At 31.9% G+C, this 16,521-nt stretch overlaps 1 protein-coding gene across 1 annotated transcript in view; it reads right to left on the bottom strand.

Moving 5' to 3' along the window:
* slo (slowpoke) overlaps window positions 1–16,521 on the bottom strand; it is an 84,107-nt gene that overhangs the window by 40,494 nt on the left and 27,092 nt on the right. The window contains exons 2-8 of the mRNA XM_015983935.2: window positions 15,783–15,844; window positions 15,630–15,726; window positions 15,443–15,554; window positions 15,239–15,390; window positions 11,158–11,325; window positions 1,724–1,815; window positions 1,000–1,110 (exon numbers count right to left, since the gene is read on the bottom strand). Of these exons, the coding sequence (XP_015839421.1) occupies window positions 1,000–1,110; window positions 1,724–1,815; window positions 11,158–11,325; window positions 15,239–15,390; window positions 15,443–15,554; window positions 15,630–15,726; window positions 15,783–15,844 (794 nt within the window). The remainder of the gene's footprint in view (window positions 1–999; window positions 1,111–1,723; window positions 1,816–11,157; window positions 11,326–15,238; window positions 15,391–15,442; window positions 15,555–15,629; window positions 15,727–15,782; window positions 15,845–16,521) is intronic.

Raw genomic sequence — 16,521 nt, 5'->3', positions numbered from 1 at the left:
AAAAGGTTCAAATTCTCTCTCTTTCATCGATGATTACCATTTCTTACAGTTAAGGGAAAAAAGTTTATGATGAAGAGTTTAGACATAAAATTCTTGTACTTTCAAAGAAATCTCTTTAAAATTCGGAGTTCATATCAAGAAAAATAGTGAAATGACGATTGCCAGTCTAAATCATTTCTAAACGCATTTAGTCGACGAAAAATGGAAACATTTTTTGACAAATTTATTTGACTTTTCGCCAAATTTGAAGAGTAACACCATTGATTTCTATCCCAATTTGTTTTTTTACACATTCCAACGGACGTATATGAAACAAAATTTCGAAAATTGACATTCAGTGTCCCAACTCTCCCAATAAAAGAACTCTACACTACACGTGTAGCTCCCTTAGGAAATATTTTTCGATACGTGTATATAGAAAACTTTTGTTTGAGAATTGAATGTTCTATCACCTGTTTAAATTTGTAACAATAAAAACGGAACACCCGTTTATTAGAAAATAGAGAAGACATTTAAAAATCTAGTGCATATCTGGTGACATAGTACAATGAACTTTTCCAAGTTTTTAATTTAATTTGTAGAGAACAAATAAACTGATTGAAAAAAGTTAAGGATGTTACTGTATTTTAGAGAGAAAAAATAAAATAAAAATAATGAAGTTAAAAGCAGATACATATTTTACTGATTTGTTTTTATCGGAATTTGTTTGATGTTAGAATAAATAGATTTCTTTAATTTAATTGGTGCGGGGCGGTGTATAAAACACCAACAGTTTATGCAGCTTAACAGTTTTGCAAGAGGGTGATTTGTATTACAAAGAGATTAAGTGCTACAAATTTTTAAAGATCCTCTGTCAATAAGAAATTGCCCATTTTCTAAATTTGTAATTTTTTTCTTATTTTCTGAATTAACCGACAAATGTATGTTGTCGTAAGTTTGGATGTCAACATTTTTATTTCGTAAATTAATTGTTATTAATAAAGTAAAAAAAGAATCTACCTGTGTAGGAAAACGACTTCGACGTCAACATCCTCCCTGTCTTCGTGTAGAAAGTCCTTCAAGAAATGTGACACCGATTCGTAGGTAATATGTCCACAGACCACAATATGCCTAATTTTGACAAAACCCAATTAGTAAAATAGAACTTGTGTGAGTAAAAAATGTCGTTGCACGAAATAACCATGCCAAAAAAATGGAACTATTCAGTGCAACAACTCGATGAAAAAAATGATCGTGAGCTGCGAAAATCTAGCACAAACTAACTGAGAAACGAAACAAAACCAAAATGAATGTAGGGTGAGTTTATCGAAAACGAAACTTGTTAGGATTAGTACTTTGAGTCAACCATCATGCAAGAAAAAAAAACTTGTCTCCAAGTTGTTTTTCCCATGGATTTTCCTATTCTATTATGTACAAAAGGTGAGCGCCTGTGCACACAGCCTGGCCACGCACAAATTCTTGTGCCATGCATCTCACTCCGGTGGTCCGTTGGAGACGGCCACCCACCACCCCCAGGCTGACAAACGAATGACACCCACGACTTCCCGGAAGGAAAACACATCGACACAACAATAAAAACAGACCGTTGAGAAGGTGGGAGAACATTAAAAAGGGACGAGAAGCGTGCAGGAAAAATGGTTATAATAAACAGCAAAAGGAGGCAGCGGCGAGTTTCGGCCTCCGAAACCCTTCGCTCCTCGTTCTAGACTGCTCTGGTCCTCACCTTCTGCCTCTTTCGTTCTTCAGGGTGCCGCCGTACTTTGGTCTAGTCCCGATCAAGTCAATGATCTCGGGGATACAACTCGCAAAAATCGCCTAGACGCCAGGACAAGAGACACATTGGTCGCATTTTTACAGAGGCATGGGGGCGGCCTTGACCCCGTCAAGAGCGCCCCCCAAGCTAGGGGAGGGGGAGGGGGCGGTCTGGAGTCGACTAGGAGCTGGGATTTCTTCGTACAATTAAACATCGATTATGCATTTAGTCCAATTAGAGGAGCCTTACAGGTCGTTTTAACTCGCTTTGAGATTTTCTACCTAGATGACACAGGCGTTTTGAATTCGATCGGTTCGAAAATCCTGCACTTATTTCATCGATCGATGCAGCGCGGCCGTGCGTGGCTCTAGCAGGCTGTGCAGGCTTGTTAAGGTGCTACTATCGACTACTAAGAACCAGCTATGGTCTAACTAGACTCCACTCATCCCATTCTGTATGCTCGAACCCCAAGGATCCGGTGGTTTGACACACAACGACAGAAAGTTTCACAAAAAGGGAGGGGGGTGGTCTAATTTTGTTAAACTAAACAAAACTAATTGTGGATTAAGCATACAGAATGCAGTTATCTGTTCGGCTGCTAGCTCAGCATGCCACCCAGCAAACAACCAGTTATGCAACAAACACTAGTATTTCCTTTCAGGCTTGAAAATATTATTTAATTGGTTTTATTTTAATCACTTGGGATCAGGTCGGGATGGGTAGGGAACTATCCTTTTCAAGAAATTTCTAATGAAAACCTTTCTTGAAAATGTTTAGGACTTTTTTTAGGAACTTTTTGGCAATTATCATACAGTATGGAATTTTTAACTGGATATAGCCAATTTTTGTAAAAATTCCAGAAACAGGTCGCTTTTTGTTTTTTCTTGCCCATTATTTGGTAGATTTAGTTTTTCTTTATCTGTTGTCAAAACTACAAAGCCACCTCCAACTTTTTTTTAAAATGTAACTGTATGTCGTGTGACACCTCATGTAAAAGAGCACTTCGAAAGCAGTACAAGGCACTATTTGTTTTCTAAATATTGTCAATGTCCAAGTGAAAAAACAAATTAAAGCAGTGGAATTATTGACTAAAATAAAATTTGTAACTTGGATATAAGCGATTTTTGTAAAAAATCCTGAATCAGGTCGATTTTTGAATTTCTTTGCACATTATTTGTTGCATGCGGTTTTTGTTTATCTGTTTTCAAAAATGCATAGCCATCTCAATTTTTCTTTTCTAATGTAACGGTATGTCAAGTGTCACCTCATGTGAAAGAGCACTTTGCAAGGAATGCAACGCGCTCTTTGTTTTCTGAATATTTTCAAAGCCTACGCGATAGAAAAATGAAAACCAATTTTTATAAGTTGAAATTAGGGAAATCATACTAAAAATGTTGCAAAATGTTAGAAATTGGTTTAAATTTTTTTATCACGTAGGCTTTGAAAAAAATCAAAAAACAAATAGTGCGTTGCAATGCTTGCGAAAAGGGCTTTCATACGAGGTGTCACTTGATATGCCATTACATTTGAAAAAAGAAGTTAGAGGTGGCTGTGCTTTTTCGATAACAGATAAACAAAAACCATGTGCAGCAAAAAGTAGGCAAAGAAAAATAAAAATTGACCTGTTTCGGGAATTTTCACCAAAATTACCTAAATCAAAGTTATGAATTTTATTCCAGGTAAAAATTCCACGCTGTATGAAAAAATGCAGGCTTTTATTGCATTTTTTTGAGTCATATGTATTACTACTATTTGATCTAAAATTGCCTTACTCGACTCTGTTTGACTTGAAGTTTAAGTTTCTTTTTAGATCACCGATCTAAAGTAAGTAAAAAAGTGAATTGTAAAAAGTTATTTTAATTTAGTTGAAATGCGCTACCAAAAAAAGCCTGCCTTTAACACATGTGTATTAAAAAATTCAAAAATAACTATATGGTCAAACATACAAGACACAGACGGGTTTAAGTTTAAATCATATTATACGATATAGAATGTTCTTAAAAAATCCACTCGTAAAAAAGTAATTTAGGCAATTACTTTTTATTTTAAAAGTCGATGGCTATGCAAATGCTTCATGTTATTGCTAACTTTTCAACTGTTAATATTAAATTTGTGAGGTTACAACAATAATCAAAAAATCAAATTGGATTCATTTTTAGTTTTCGGCAAATGTAGATAAAGTTTTGTATGCCACACATGGGCGACAATAGCTATAATCACATGAGATATTTTAACATTAGCAGACTGAACAAAAAAAAAACGCACAAAGTTCATATCTTTGTTATTATTCATTTTTCAAAAAAATCCTCAAAAAGGCCGATTTTATTTTTTAAATGCCTTTGACATTTATAATCTTATTCATTTTTGAGTTGTGATGTTATTCTTAATTTTTTTAAATGACAACTAACATTTTTGTTCACTGTTTTACACAGTACACATTTCTCTCTCTCCCTCTCTCTCTGGTAATAAGAAAAAAAATCAAATTAAAAATTTGAAAAATAAATTTAATGATGTAAAAAATATTGACAATTAAACATAATGGGCTGTATATTTTTCTACTTGACTTACTTTTTAAGAAGCAATGATTTTTTTACATTACTTTGTAAAGTTAGCATGAAAACAATAAAACACAAAAAGTAAACAAAAAACATCCACTTATAAAATAAAGCAACAACGAAAAAATAAAGCTCTTTGTGTAATACTCTAAATAACTCTTTAACCGTTTTTATTTTTTTCGTTTTTTGATTTTACTTTGTTTTTTTTAACTTTTGAATATTTCTCAGAAAGATAAAAATGTGTACTATCTAAAACACGAAAAAGATGTCAGTTGTCTTTAAAAATAACTGAAAATGACGTCATTACTCAAAAACGTATGACGTCAAAATGTAACTTTTGAAAAGTAAAATCGACCTATTCGAAGATTTGTTTTGAAAAATGACTAAAAAAAACTAAAAATATGAATAAATTTTGTGTTATTTTTTATTCATTCTGTAGATGCTATAATGCAGTCTTCACACCTGTAACACTATGAATATGCTTTTACTATACCTACAGAGTGCAAAAGTATCTCAAACACTAATGATCACAAAGAAACTAGCATTTGCTATTAAATATTGTTTTTCTATATTCATTTGAATTATTTCAGATTTTTTTGCAACTTCTTATAACCAAAATTAATTAATAGTTATTGATTCGCTAAAAACAAAATACATTTTTTAATTATTTTTAATGACATTGGAACCAATTATGCTTGAATCTTGTTTTGTGCAAGAATTACGTAATTAAACAAATGTCACTAGCTTAAAACATAATTGATTCATTAATTAATTGTAATTCACAATTAACTGTACATTCCCCTTGGTAAATAGCAATTTAATTCACATTAGTTATTCGTAATTAATTAATTCTTAATTAACGTTCAATTAAATTTAGTTGATTGTTTCATTTCAAATTAATTACGAATTATTTTTTTTATTATGGTTAACAATGAGCTCCAAAAAGTGAGCTAAACAATAATAGTTATTTATTTACCGAGTTTGAGTGTAAATCGGACGCTTTATTTCACGAGTGGATTATCAAACCACGAGGTGAAATAAATGAACCGATTTACACGAAAACGAGTTGAATACAACATTTTATTCTTCAAGTTAGACTCAAGAAGGTTTAAAATTACTTTAAATTTGTAAATTTTTTCGGGACTGCAATATTTTTTTATGTAATTTTTGCATAAAAAACATACGATCATAGGCATCGTTAGTTTTAGAATGTTATTAAATAATTAATGAATTTTACTTATAACAAATTTTATGGAAAAGCTGTGAAGAAATTCACACGTTTAGAAAAAAAAAGTATGTAATCACAAACGCTGATTTCTTTGCGATTACTTATTATTAGTTTTTGAGATATGAACTACTGCAAAAATTACCAGTGCAAGTAACTTTGTATTTTATTCTTATTTATATTATTTCTTTGTCTATCTAATGAAACTGGGTATGAAACTATCCTTGTCTAGCAAAGCAACAGTTCAAAAATTCAAAATATTATGATTAATTATTTAATTAATTAATTAAAAAATATAAAAAAATATATAGAAATATAAAAAAATATTAAAAAAATCGTGTTAAAAACTTTTAGATTTAGAGAATTTTGAAACATTTTAATACCTACTTTGGTGAGGGTTTAACTTCTACAATTCCAAGCAGACGAAATTTGATAGATTTTTAAAAAAGTAATTTTAAATTTGGCACACTTATATTTTTATGGCTATTAGCACATTTTATTTGTTACTTTATTTAATATCAAATGCTGCTAGAGAAATAAAGGTAGAAAATAATAGACAATCTGGAGCTTTCGTAAAATAAAATAAATATTTTGAAAAAGATAAAAGGACTTTCGATTTTATTAGTTTAATTATTGTACCCATGAATAAAACATTAGTTTGGCTTTTAGTCTAACACACAAACTTGTAGGTTAGTGGGTACAAAACACCACAATATAAACATCAAACGTTACGCAGTTTCGGTGTTACATAACAAGGTTTGTTTGCTGGGATAAAATCAACTCTAAAGGTGATTGCTAACACCAAAACCACCACCGACCTCCGGACAGTTGTACAAATTTGTTCAGAAACTAAAAAGAATTGTTGTCGGAAGGGTGATATTTTCGGCGAGAACAACGCTAATGTTACCGAGTAGCGCAAAGCATAACCCAAGTGCTACAAACTGAGTAAAAATAATAATCACAGCGTCATTCCGAGTGGTTATAATTAATATATAATAAAATTATGTAAAAAGATGGATGGAATATAATAATAATAATGTAGCAGCCTTGGTTTAATACCTGCGTCGTATGTCTTTGCTGTACTTTCCGCCGTACTTGGGTCGATTGGCAGCGAGCTCTGTGATCTCGGGAATCCAGCTGGCAAACACGGCCTAACAACCCACACACCCCATCAGGCTCCTCCTCGGACCCCAATTTTTATATTTATACTACTCTACGATTAGTAAACTACACACTAACATACGACAACAACGTTTTGCAGCGGTTCGGCTACGGCCTGAGTGACGCGACACGGCCTCTGCACCACCAAAATATTGCAAAAAAACAAGTGACCAAAGCTTCGTCCTTTTTGAAAAACTTATAAACCAAAACTAAATGTTGCTCATATTCTCTTTAGAACCATTACAAGATCACGTTATCTTAATTCGTCTACTCTATGGCTTCAGTGACCACAGTATTTTTCGTTCAGTTCCCAAAAATTTATTTTAAAATACGAGATTTTTGCAAATTATAGATTTTAAATTTTAAATAGTTTTTTCCCATGTTTCTTATAAAAAGTTCAGTCGTAAGATTTTTTCAGTCTGTTAAAAATGCAAGACCCAACTTTTCTGCATGTTTTCCAAGTAATTAGTAAATTATTTACTAACCCACCTCCGTAGTCAGGGGGTTATTATCTACGATCTATGGATTTCGTAAAATAAGAATAATTTTCTACCCTAGTAGCACTATTTTACTAAGTTATTTTTCGGTTATATAACGTTATATAACCGCAATACACAAATCTAACCATTGGTTATGTTAGATTCAGCTTATATAACGGTTATGTTTAGCATGGTTATATTACGGTTGGATGGTTATATTACGTTAGGTTACTTAAGCAATTTGGCCCAAGCTAGATTCAGGGTATATATATATATATATATATATATATATATATATATATATATATATATATATATATATATATATATATATATATATATCACTTATCTAACCATGGTTATGTATAACGTATACAGCAAAGGTTAAATGACGGTTATGTAACTGCTATGTATGTAATGCAATATAGCCTATGCTAGATTCAGTTTATTTATCGATGATCTAAGCATGGTTATGTTACAGTTATATTTATTTAAAAAAGGTGTTAAAAAATCGTGGAAACAGTTATTTTTCGGTTGTATAACGTTATATAACCGCAATACACAAATCTAACCATTGGTTATGTTGGATTTAGTTTATATAACGGTTATCTAACCATGGTTATGTTTAGCGTATATAACCATGGTTATATTACGGTTGGATAACCGTTAGGTTTCTTAAGCAATATGGCCCAAGCTAGATTCAGGGTATATATCAGTTATCTAACCATGGTTATGTCTAGGGTATACAGCAAAGGTTACGTGACAGTTAATCACGGTAATCTAAGCATGGTTATGTTATAGTTATATTTATTTAAAAAAGGTGATAAAAAATTGTAGAAACTACCGTCCCATCACATTACCTTCAAGCTTCTCAAAATTACTTGAATGAGTAATTTATAATAGATTGTACTCTTTTCTAACAACGAATATAATTCTGTCAAACAAACAGTTTGGATTTTTACCAAATAATTCCACTGAGCAAGCGGTTTTCAAAGCTACATCTGAAATTGCCAAATCTATTGATCTAATTACAAGGTATCAGGAACTTTTTTCGATTTGTCCAAAGCTTTTGATACCTTAAGTGATACATAAATTGGAATTTAATGGAATTACAGGTCAAGCATTAAAGATTATTAAGTCCTTTTTGGACAACAAACAGCACATATTTAAATTCTTTTTATTCTAGTAAATCAGTTAATCTACGAGGAGTATCTCGAGGATCTGTATTGGGGCCTCTATTATTTCTTGTTTGTGTCAATGATCTAGTGCTAGAAGCACAGTTTTACTGAGTTATCGTTTGGTTATATAACGTTATATAACCGCAATACACAAATATAACCATTGGTAATGTTAGACTCAGCTTATATAACGATTATATAACCCTGGTTATGTTTAGCATATACAACCATGGTTATATAACGGTTAGATAACCGTTATGTTCCTTAAGCAAAATGTTCCAAGCTACATTTAATGTATATATCAGTTAACTAATCATGGTTATGTCTAGCGTATACAGCAAAGGTTATATGACGGTTATATAACTGCTATGTATGTGATGAAATAGCGTATGCTAGATTCAGTTTACATATCGGTAATCTAAGCATGGTTTTGTTACAGTTATATTTAATTCAATTTATTATTTAATTAATTCACCGGCATTTTATTATAATAATTACAAAGTAAAATAAATGATCTAAGAAATTTGTGGTTATATGGCTGAAAATTATTTAGTTTGTTGGTGATAAAGTGCATTTAACAGTGTTTTTTTTTTCTTTTTCTTAACCTCTACTTGTTGCAACCTCGTGAATAGTTATCTATATTAGATTATTGTTTATCATGTAAGTAGAGTATAATTTTAATTTATACTTGAATTGAAAATTAAAAAAGCTTGCCTAAATGTATTTTAGTTTTGACCACAAAGAAAATTAATTTATCAAAACCAAAGCAAATTATTCCAAGAATGGATTAATTTTTTACTTATTTTTTCTCTTTTTTTTCCTTTTTTTTCTACTTTTCTTTTTTTTTCTTTTTTTTTTCTCTTTTTTCTCACTATTTTCTCACTTCCTACTTGCCGACCTAATAATCCTACAATGTTAAGCTGGGTTTGGAGAATTTGTCCAAAACTGAGAAAACAATGAACAAAATTTTTAAAATCAGTAATACTTTAGTTCCTGATAACTGTAATTTGTTTACAGTTTGACCAACTCTTGTTCTTTTTAGGCAAAAGTTAACACAAAGATACTGACTACCTTACAAGCTTTGCCGTAAGATGGCATCTCATCTTTCGTATTACGCCTTTAGCATCTTCAGTCTTAATATAAGCAGTTTTATGTTAGTTCTGCTCATCGAACAGCTTTTTGCAGAAGTAATTCCTAAGAATTCTTTCGAAATTATCTAACAAGGAATCAACAAAACACTGAATAATATTTAATGTGCACTAGTGATGTTGTACACTCCCAACAAGCACCAATTTATTTATCTTAAATATTTAAAATTCTAATTTATATTAAAATCTACTGAGTTTTTTAAAATAAATTTTAGGCAAAGGTTATACAAAAAAATATAAGAATAGTTATATAAGCGCAATATAAAGGTTAGATCACGAAACATAACAGAAATATAACCACGTGTAGATAAAGGTTAGATAACGATATATATCCGCATTATAACCGAGATATAAAAGGAGTTATATAACAGAAATATAACCGCGCGTAGATAACGGTTAGATAAGGTGGTTACAGTGAGCTTATAAATATAAAAGCATTACGGCGGTTACATTAGAAAGTTATATAAGTGTGCCACTAGAGTAGTATTTAAATGCCAATTTTTTTTAATTCGCTGAAAGTTTATGAAAGCATTCGGTCACTTGTCGTTAAAACGTGGTCAAGCTTCGTGCAGAAGCCGTTATTTCCCTAATGGCTTCCTCGAAAGTGACCGAAAAATGTCCCAAACCATAAAATACAGAAACTAAAGAAGGAAAGGGAGAAACGTCTAGAAACCAATCCCAGAACTAAAGAGAAAAGTCGTGTGTTTTGGTTTTGGCAGACGAACCAGACAACAACCACACAAGTGCAAAAAACATGTTGTTTCCTCTCAGATAACCACACTAGAATAATGCAAAAATCTACGAACTAGAATTAGTGCACTACCAAATTGGGTGATTATAAAAATACCAAACAAAGGAATTAAATTGTGTGCGGGGCTGGCTGTGTTTTCGAGAAATGAAAATACTAAGATTAAATGAGTGTTTCATGCATTTTCCGGCTGTACAAGTCGATGAATTTTGAACGCAGTTGCGAGGAGACAATATGAGTCGTGCTATTTAAAAAATTGGCAAAGTTTCTACGGAAGAATTTTTATTTTGGGACTAGAGTTCAAACATATTTCCTCCTCGTTCCGAAACAATACCTCTTTCCATGTTCTCTCTTGTACTCGCCGCAGTATTTGGACCTAGTGCCTACTAGATCTATGATTTCTGGAATGCTACTAGCAAATATCGCCTGGAAACAAACATTCCTGATGCTTTTAATCTCAAGGACCGGCGAAAAACCGGATCGGTTAAACCGATCCGAGTTCTTCGGTTAGTGCTAGCTAAAAGCCGGAATCAGCACCACATTAAAAAGCACAAGAAGCGTTTCTGCAGTGCCGAGAAGAGTGAAACCATGCAAAAGTGGTAGAAAATGTCAAAATACACAAAACAACATCTGCACAAGAACATTTTCGTACGGTAATAACAACAATACCTAAAGATCCCAAGAAAGGTTGCGGACATGGGGTAATATATTTCGTGTGTGTACGGGAAGAGTTGGTTCGGGGGTTTACATAATCAAAAAAATTTCATATTATAATAGAAAAGCCGACTCAGATATTTACAAGATAACAGCTTCAGAAGCTCCGAAGCACCTGAACATTGCAACATTGCTGTTGTCGGTTTTTACTAGAGTCAGCAGAATGGGAGGCCTCTTTTAAAATTATCACACTTACCAATCCAACGAGCAGGAAAAACACCAAGAACGTCCGGCCCAACACCGTGTGGCAGTAGACGTCGCCGTAGCCCACCGTAGACATGGTCACTATCAAAAAGTAGACGCAAGTCCAGTAGGGCAAAGGGTTGGGGTTTTTGAACTCCAGAGGGTCTCCAGAGTTCTCCAACTAGGGACAATGATTAACAATAGTAATCTTATTGGTAATGTTAGTGACAAAAATTTATATTTTTACTATATTTATATGTATATTTTTACTAACATTCTGTTTTTCTACAGTCACTTACAATTAAAAAATAGTATTTTTTATGTCATTACTCGTTATAAAATAATGCTTAAATGGATTTTTGTGCCAAAAATACGTAAAACAACAATTACAATTTCAAACAAACGTAATTAGGGATTAGAGACAAGTTTTTGAAGAAAACGTCAATTTAGGATTTTCTGATATACAGGGTATCCCAGCTCAGTTCCCTTCTTCTGCAGCTCAGTTATTAATAAAGTTAGACTTTTGATTTTTTGTAAACAATATTTATACTCTAGAATGTAGTTCAGGAAAATAGTTTTGATTATACAGAGTGCCCCAAAAAAGTATGACATCATAATAATAATTTTTTTGAAGGCATATTATTATTTTTTAGTGCTCAGAAGGATGCTTTTCTAGCTTCCTACATGTCCCTAAGGTTTTTTCTAATTGGTTCAGGGATTACTGCTTAAAAAATAAAAACCAAAAATAAATCTTAACACATTACGAGTTTTGATAAAAACTTCTTTTGTCAAGTATTTTAATGATAAAATTAATAAATACATATCGAGATGGTTTTAACACCCTTTATTTTTATTTCAATTGATGCAGTATTAAAAAACAAACATTTCTTCTAATTACAACCTTATTGCAAATCCTCCTAACACATTCAGAGTTATTTGCTGAATACTCATTCTGTCAATAACAAATGACTAATGATTAAAAGTCGAATATGATTAATGTTTTTGTCAATTAACTCCGAATGTGTTTAGATTTGCAATAGGGTTGTTATAACAAAAAATGTTGCCTTTTTAATTCCGCATCGACTGATATAAAAATAAAGAGGGTTGGAGTCATCTTCACACTTTTATTTATTAAATTTGATAGTAAAATAGTTGGGAAAACAAGTTTTTGGCAAATAACTCCGAATGTGTTAGGATTTCCGTTATAGTTGTAATAAGAAAAAATGTTGCTTTTTTAATTCTGCATCGAATGGTCTAAAAATGTAAAAAGGTTGCCATTTGAAATAAGCACAATAAAAAGCTCTAGAGTTTAAGATGTTTGAAAATAAATTGTGAACACTCTGTAGTAATTCTGATCAATCAAACTTAATTAATAAGTCTGCTAGAACTTATTCAAGACGTACGTACTAATAATGTAATCAACAAAGCACCGTTTCCATTTTTTATTAATTTTTAAAACTAAAGGTGTTAAACCGATTTTTTTTGTTTTGATTTTTTTTTAATAGTAATTCCTGAACGAATTTTAAAAAACTTTAGGAACTAAAAAATAATAGCATGCCATTAAAAAAAGTATTATTATGACGTCATATTTTTTGGGACACTCTGTATAATCAAAAATATTTTCCTGAAATACGTCCTAGAGTATAAATAACGTCTACAAAATATCAAAAGACTAACCTTACTAATAACTTAGCTACAGAAGACGGAAGCTAAACTGGGCCACTCTGTATAATGATTAATGACACTAGAAATAATTTTTTTAAGGACAGTTTGTAGAAAGCCCATAGTTAAAATTGAAGGCGTTGTTAAAATTTAACTTCGTGAATGATACCATCTGACTGGTTCACTTTTGGTCACGTGACAAGTTAAGTAAGTATTGCTTAGAAATTAAATTAATGTCGCTTATTATAATTATTAGATAATGATTATAAGAAATTGTAAACTGATTTTCGAAAAATTCACATACAAAATAAATAGCAAACATTATAATACTTATAATGTAACCGAATGTCACAGGTAAAAGTTTTACTTTTCAGCCATAAAATGAAACTTCTACTTTTGTGCCTAGGAATTTTTACTTTCATAAATGTACTAATTTTTAAATAAATCTCACACTAAAACCAATAAGAAGCGGTCGTTTATTATTACAGTAAAAAAATATTAAAAACATTTGATAAAGTATAGACAGCCGAATTATTTGCCTCACTACGTTAGGCACAATCAGTGTTGAACTTCACCACATAAATTTCCATTATTACTCCTAATAACAAAATCTGCTATACTGAGATACAGTAGAAAATAATTTTAGCAGACTCACCATGTATGTTATGTACATACAGTACAATGTATACGACAAAACAATTCACATAAAAACACATTTTTTTGGAAAAGCCTTAGTATAGCATAATTTTGCTATGCTTTTTTTAAAAAAGGTGAAGGACACATTTTCTGTGAGACAAAAAAGCACTAAAAATTTCAGAAGTTTGTTAAGGATCTTATATAACATTGTTCTAAATTTTTTGTAAGTACCTATTTTGAATAATTTTTGTTAATATAATAATAAATTTGAATAATGATTTTATACAGGTGTCTCTTTTTGGACCCACATCTATTAGAAACATCTTAACTTCCAATGTCGCTACGGTTTTGGTATTTTGTACAGAACCAAAATATAGACCATTTTTAATTATACTAAATAATTTTCAAAATTGCTGAGCTTATTTTAAAAACAACGCGTTTCATCCTCAAAGTGGTAATACTCAGGTGAGAATAAAAACTCATATGTTATTTTTTTGTCAAAATTTTTATTAAATCATATATCTTGAACCGTTTTGCTAATAAACTGCTAATAATCTATCATAAGCCACGCAGTGGCTCTCAACAGATGGGTTAATAAAAATTTCTGAAGAAAGTACGCTCATTTTGGAAAAATGATAAGGCTTTTTAACCCGTCTGATCTTGACAAATATTGCTAAGCCATTCCCTAACACCCTGTACAATATAATAGCTACACAATGTGTTCAAAAATGGTTGCTCATCAAGGTGACTATGAATCTAAAATCAGTGTGACTATCGTAATTTTTTTGTTAAGTCTTTGTACTAGCTTTTTACTCCCTTTTTGGCATTTTTCGGCAAGGTTTTTTTAAGTACAGGGTTTGTTTTAATTTGTGTTTTATATTTCCGTGATTTCTGTTGTTGTTTATTCTTTCTTTTCTAAATTCAAAGCATTTTTGCATTATTTTGACGGATCTGTCACTTTGACGGCATTCGCAATTTAAATTAAGCGGCGCATTACGTTCAAATTTCAAAGGTGACTTGATGAACAACCATTTTTGAACACATTGTATAATATTATAATAGTTATAATTAATGAATCTACTTTCTCAATGGCATTCAAAAGGACGTCAATTTTTATGAGAACATTTGTTAAAATGTGTCAAACCTATTACAGTTTTTGAAATAATTTCGAAAAGTGGGTTTTATTCTCTAGTTTTCATCGTTAATGAAGTGTAGGCTTTGAAAGATAATCAATAATAATTAATTGTCAAATTAATTATTTACAGATGAAATTAAAATTAATTCAAAATTAAACTAATTCGACATTATTAAGTTGCCATTTAAAATACATTGACAAATGTCAAATTAATCTCAAATTTTAAAATATTCTGTAAGCCGGCCCCTAATATTTTTATTAGTTACTTGTTAGCCAATTTATTGTTGAATATTATAACTTTGTGAATTACATGTAAGTTGACTAATTTGTCAGTTCACCACTTGACTAATTTGTCAGTTCACCACAAATTTGGGACTTTTTTAATAAAAACGGTGAACAAAATCGATGTTCTTTCGATGATTGATAAAAAAATAGATTAATTCTACTTAAAAATCTGAGTTAGAGTAATTCATTATTTACCAAAAATCAAATAAGCGCTGAAATATGACAGTTGACAGTCTCGAGCCATCTTAGATTGTTCTTAAAACTTTCGATAGTACGACAGAAAAGTAACTGTTTGCGTTAACAGCCTACTTAATTCTTCAATTTTCAACCCTTTAAGTGATTAAAGGAGCGAGCTTTGTGCATTTTTTTCACTCACCAAGTGTATAATTCCGGCCGCTGTGAGCCATACGGATATAAATATGGACACTAACTGAGCAAGTCGTATGGAACTGGAAGTCTTCAGTATGTTGAGGTATTGGAGAATATCCGGGACAGTCATGAGACGCAAAGCTCTCAAAAACCGAAGACCTAGCATTGTTTGTAGTTAGTTCCCGATATTTTAGTAAAAACCGTCAATTACCAATCCACGTTCGGTCCAAGTAAATGGAGACAAAGGACGGGGGTATCGTGAAGTAGTCTACGAACGAGTACATCTCTAGCATAAACCATAACTTATCGCTAGCTGCTATAAACTGTAAATTGGAGAAAAGCGGTTTTAGTGGCAGTTAAGTGCCCATAAATCACACACCAGTTCAATTGATACTCACTCTTATTAAAAAATAGACCATAAAAAATATGTTGAAGGCAAGGTCGATTTGTTGCGTGATATTGTTGCTCCATTCCTGGCAGCGTTCCACACCTTCACTAAAAACAATATAATCATCGTCGTGAGTGCTTAATTTAGGCGCAAAAGGTCTTACTTCGAGGCATCGATGAAGTAGATTATAAGCGACGCTATGCTGAGAATGAACACCAGGACCACCTGAAATTTAAATCGGGATTTATGAGAAGCCAAATTAAATTCCCGGGCGAAAAACGACTGTGACGAAGGAGGAATTCGGGTTATTAAACTCCGCTTGTGATTGAAGAAGGAGTTGATACGATCGAAGCACGTTTAAAGAAACTTCCGACACGCCAGCACGCAAGGCTCATGCTAATTTTCAGGTTCATGGCGATATTTCCTAACGAGGGTGTCCGCATACAGATTTGACACTCATTTTTAATTTCGGAAGCCCCCCGATATTATCGATTTTAGTTACAGAACTAGAACAGCGTTCCGATCCTCTTGTATACACACATGTCGAAGGACTCAGTAAATATAATAAATTTTCCGCTATTTGCCCACTTAGGCCCGGTTGCTCAGTTCGAGCTTAAGCTTTTGCTTACGTAAACTCGGTTTAAATTTAAACTAAGTTTAAGCCGTAGTTGTGTTACTTAGTGGAAAGTTTAGCTTAGATGCGCTGAACTCATTTATGCGGTTGGTACTACTGTTTGCGTGCGTACTTCACGTATGAGGTTGCTTGGCAAGATTTTGTTTTGGCATTTCTGATTTTGAAAAGTTTGGTTAAATTGGAATAATATCATCATTTATCAATATTTTGGTACATTGTAGGAATATTATCGTTGTAATAGGAATCTTAAGATTAAGAATGTATCTCA

The sequence above is a fragment of the Tribolium castaneum genome, chromosome 7 (assembly GCF_031307605.1).
Source record: "Tribolium castaneum strain GA2 chromosome 7, icTriCast1.1, whole genome shotgun sequence".
Classification (NCBI taxonomy): Eukaryota; Metazoa; Arthropoda; class Insecta; order Coleoptera; family Tenebrionidae; genus Tribolium; species Tribolium castaneum.
This window is presented reverse-complemented; position numbering and strand designations above follow the sequence as displayed.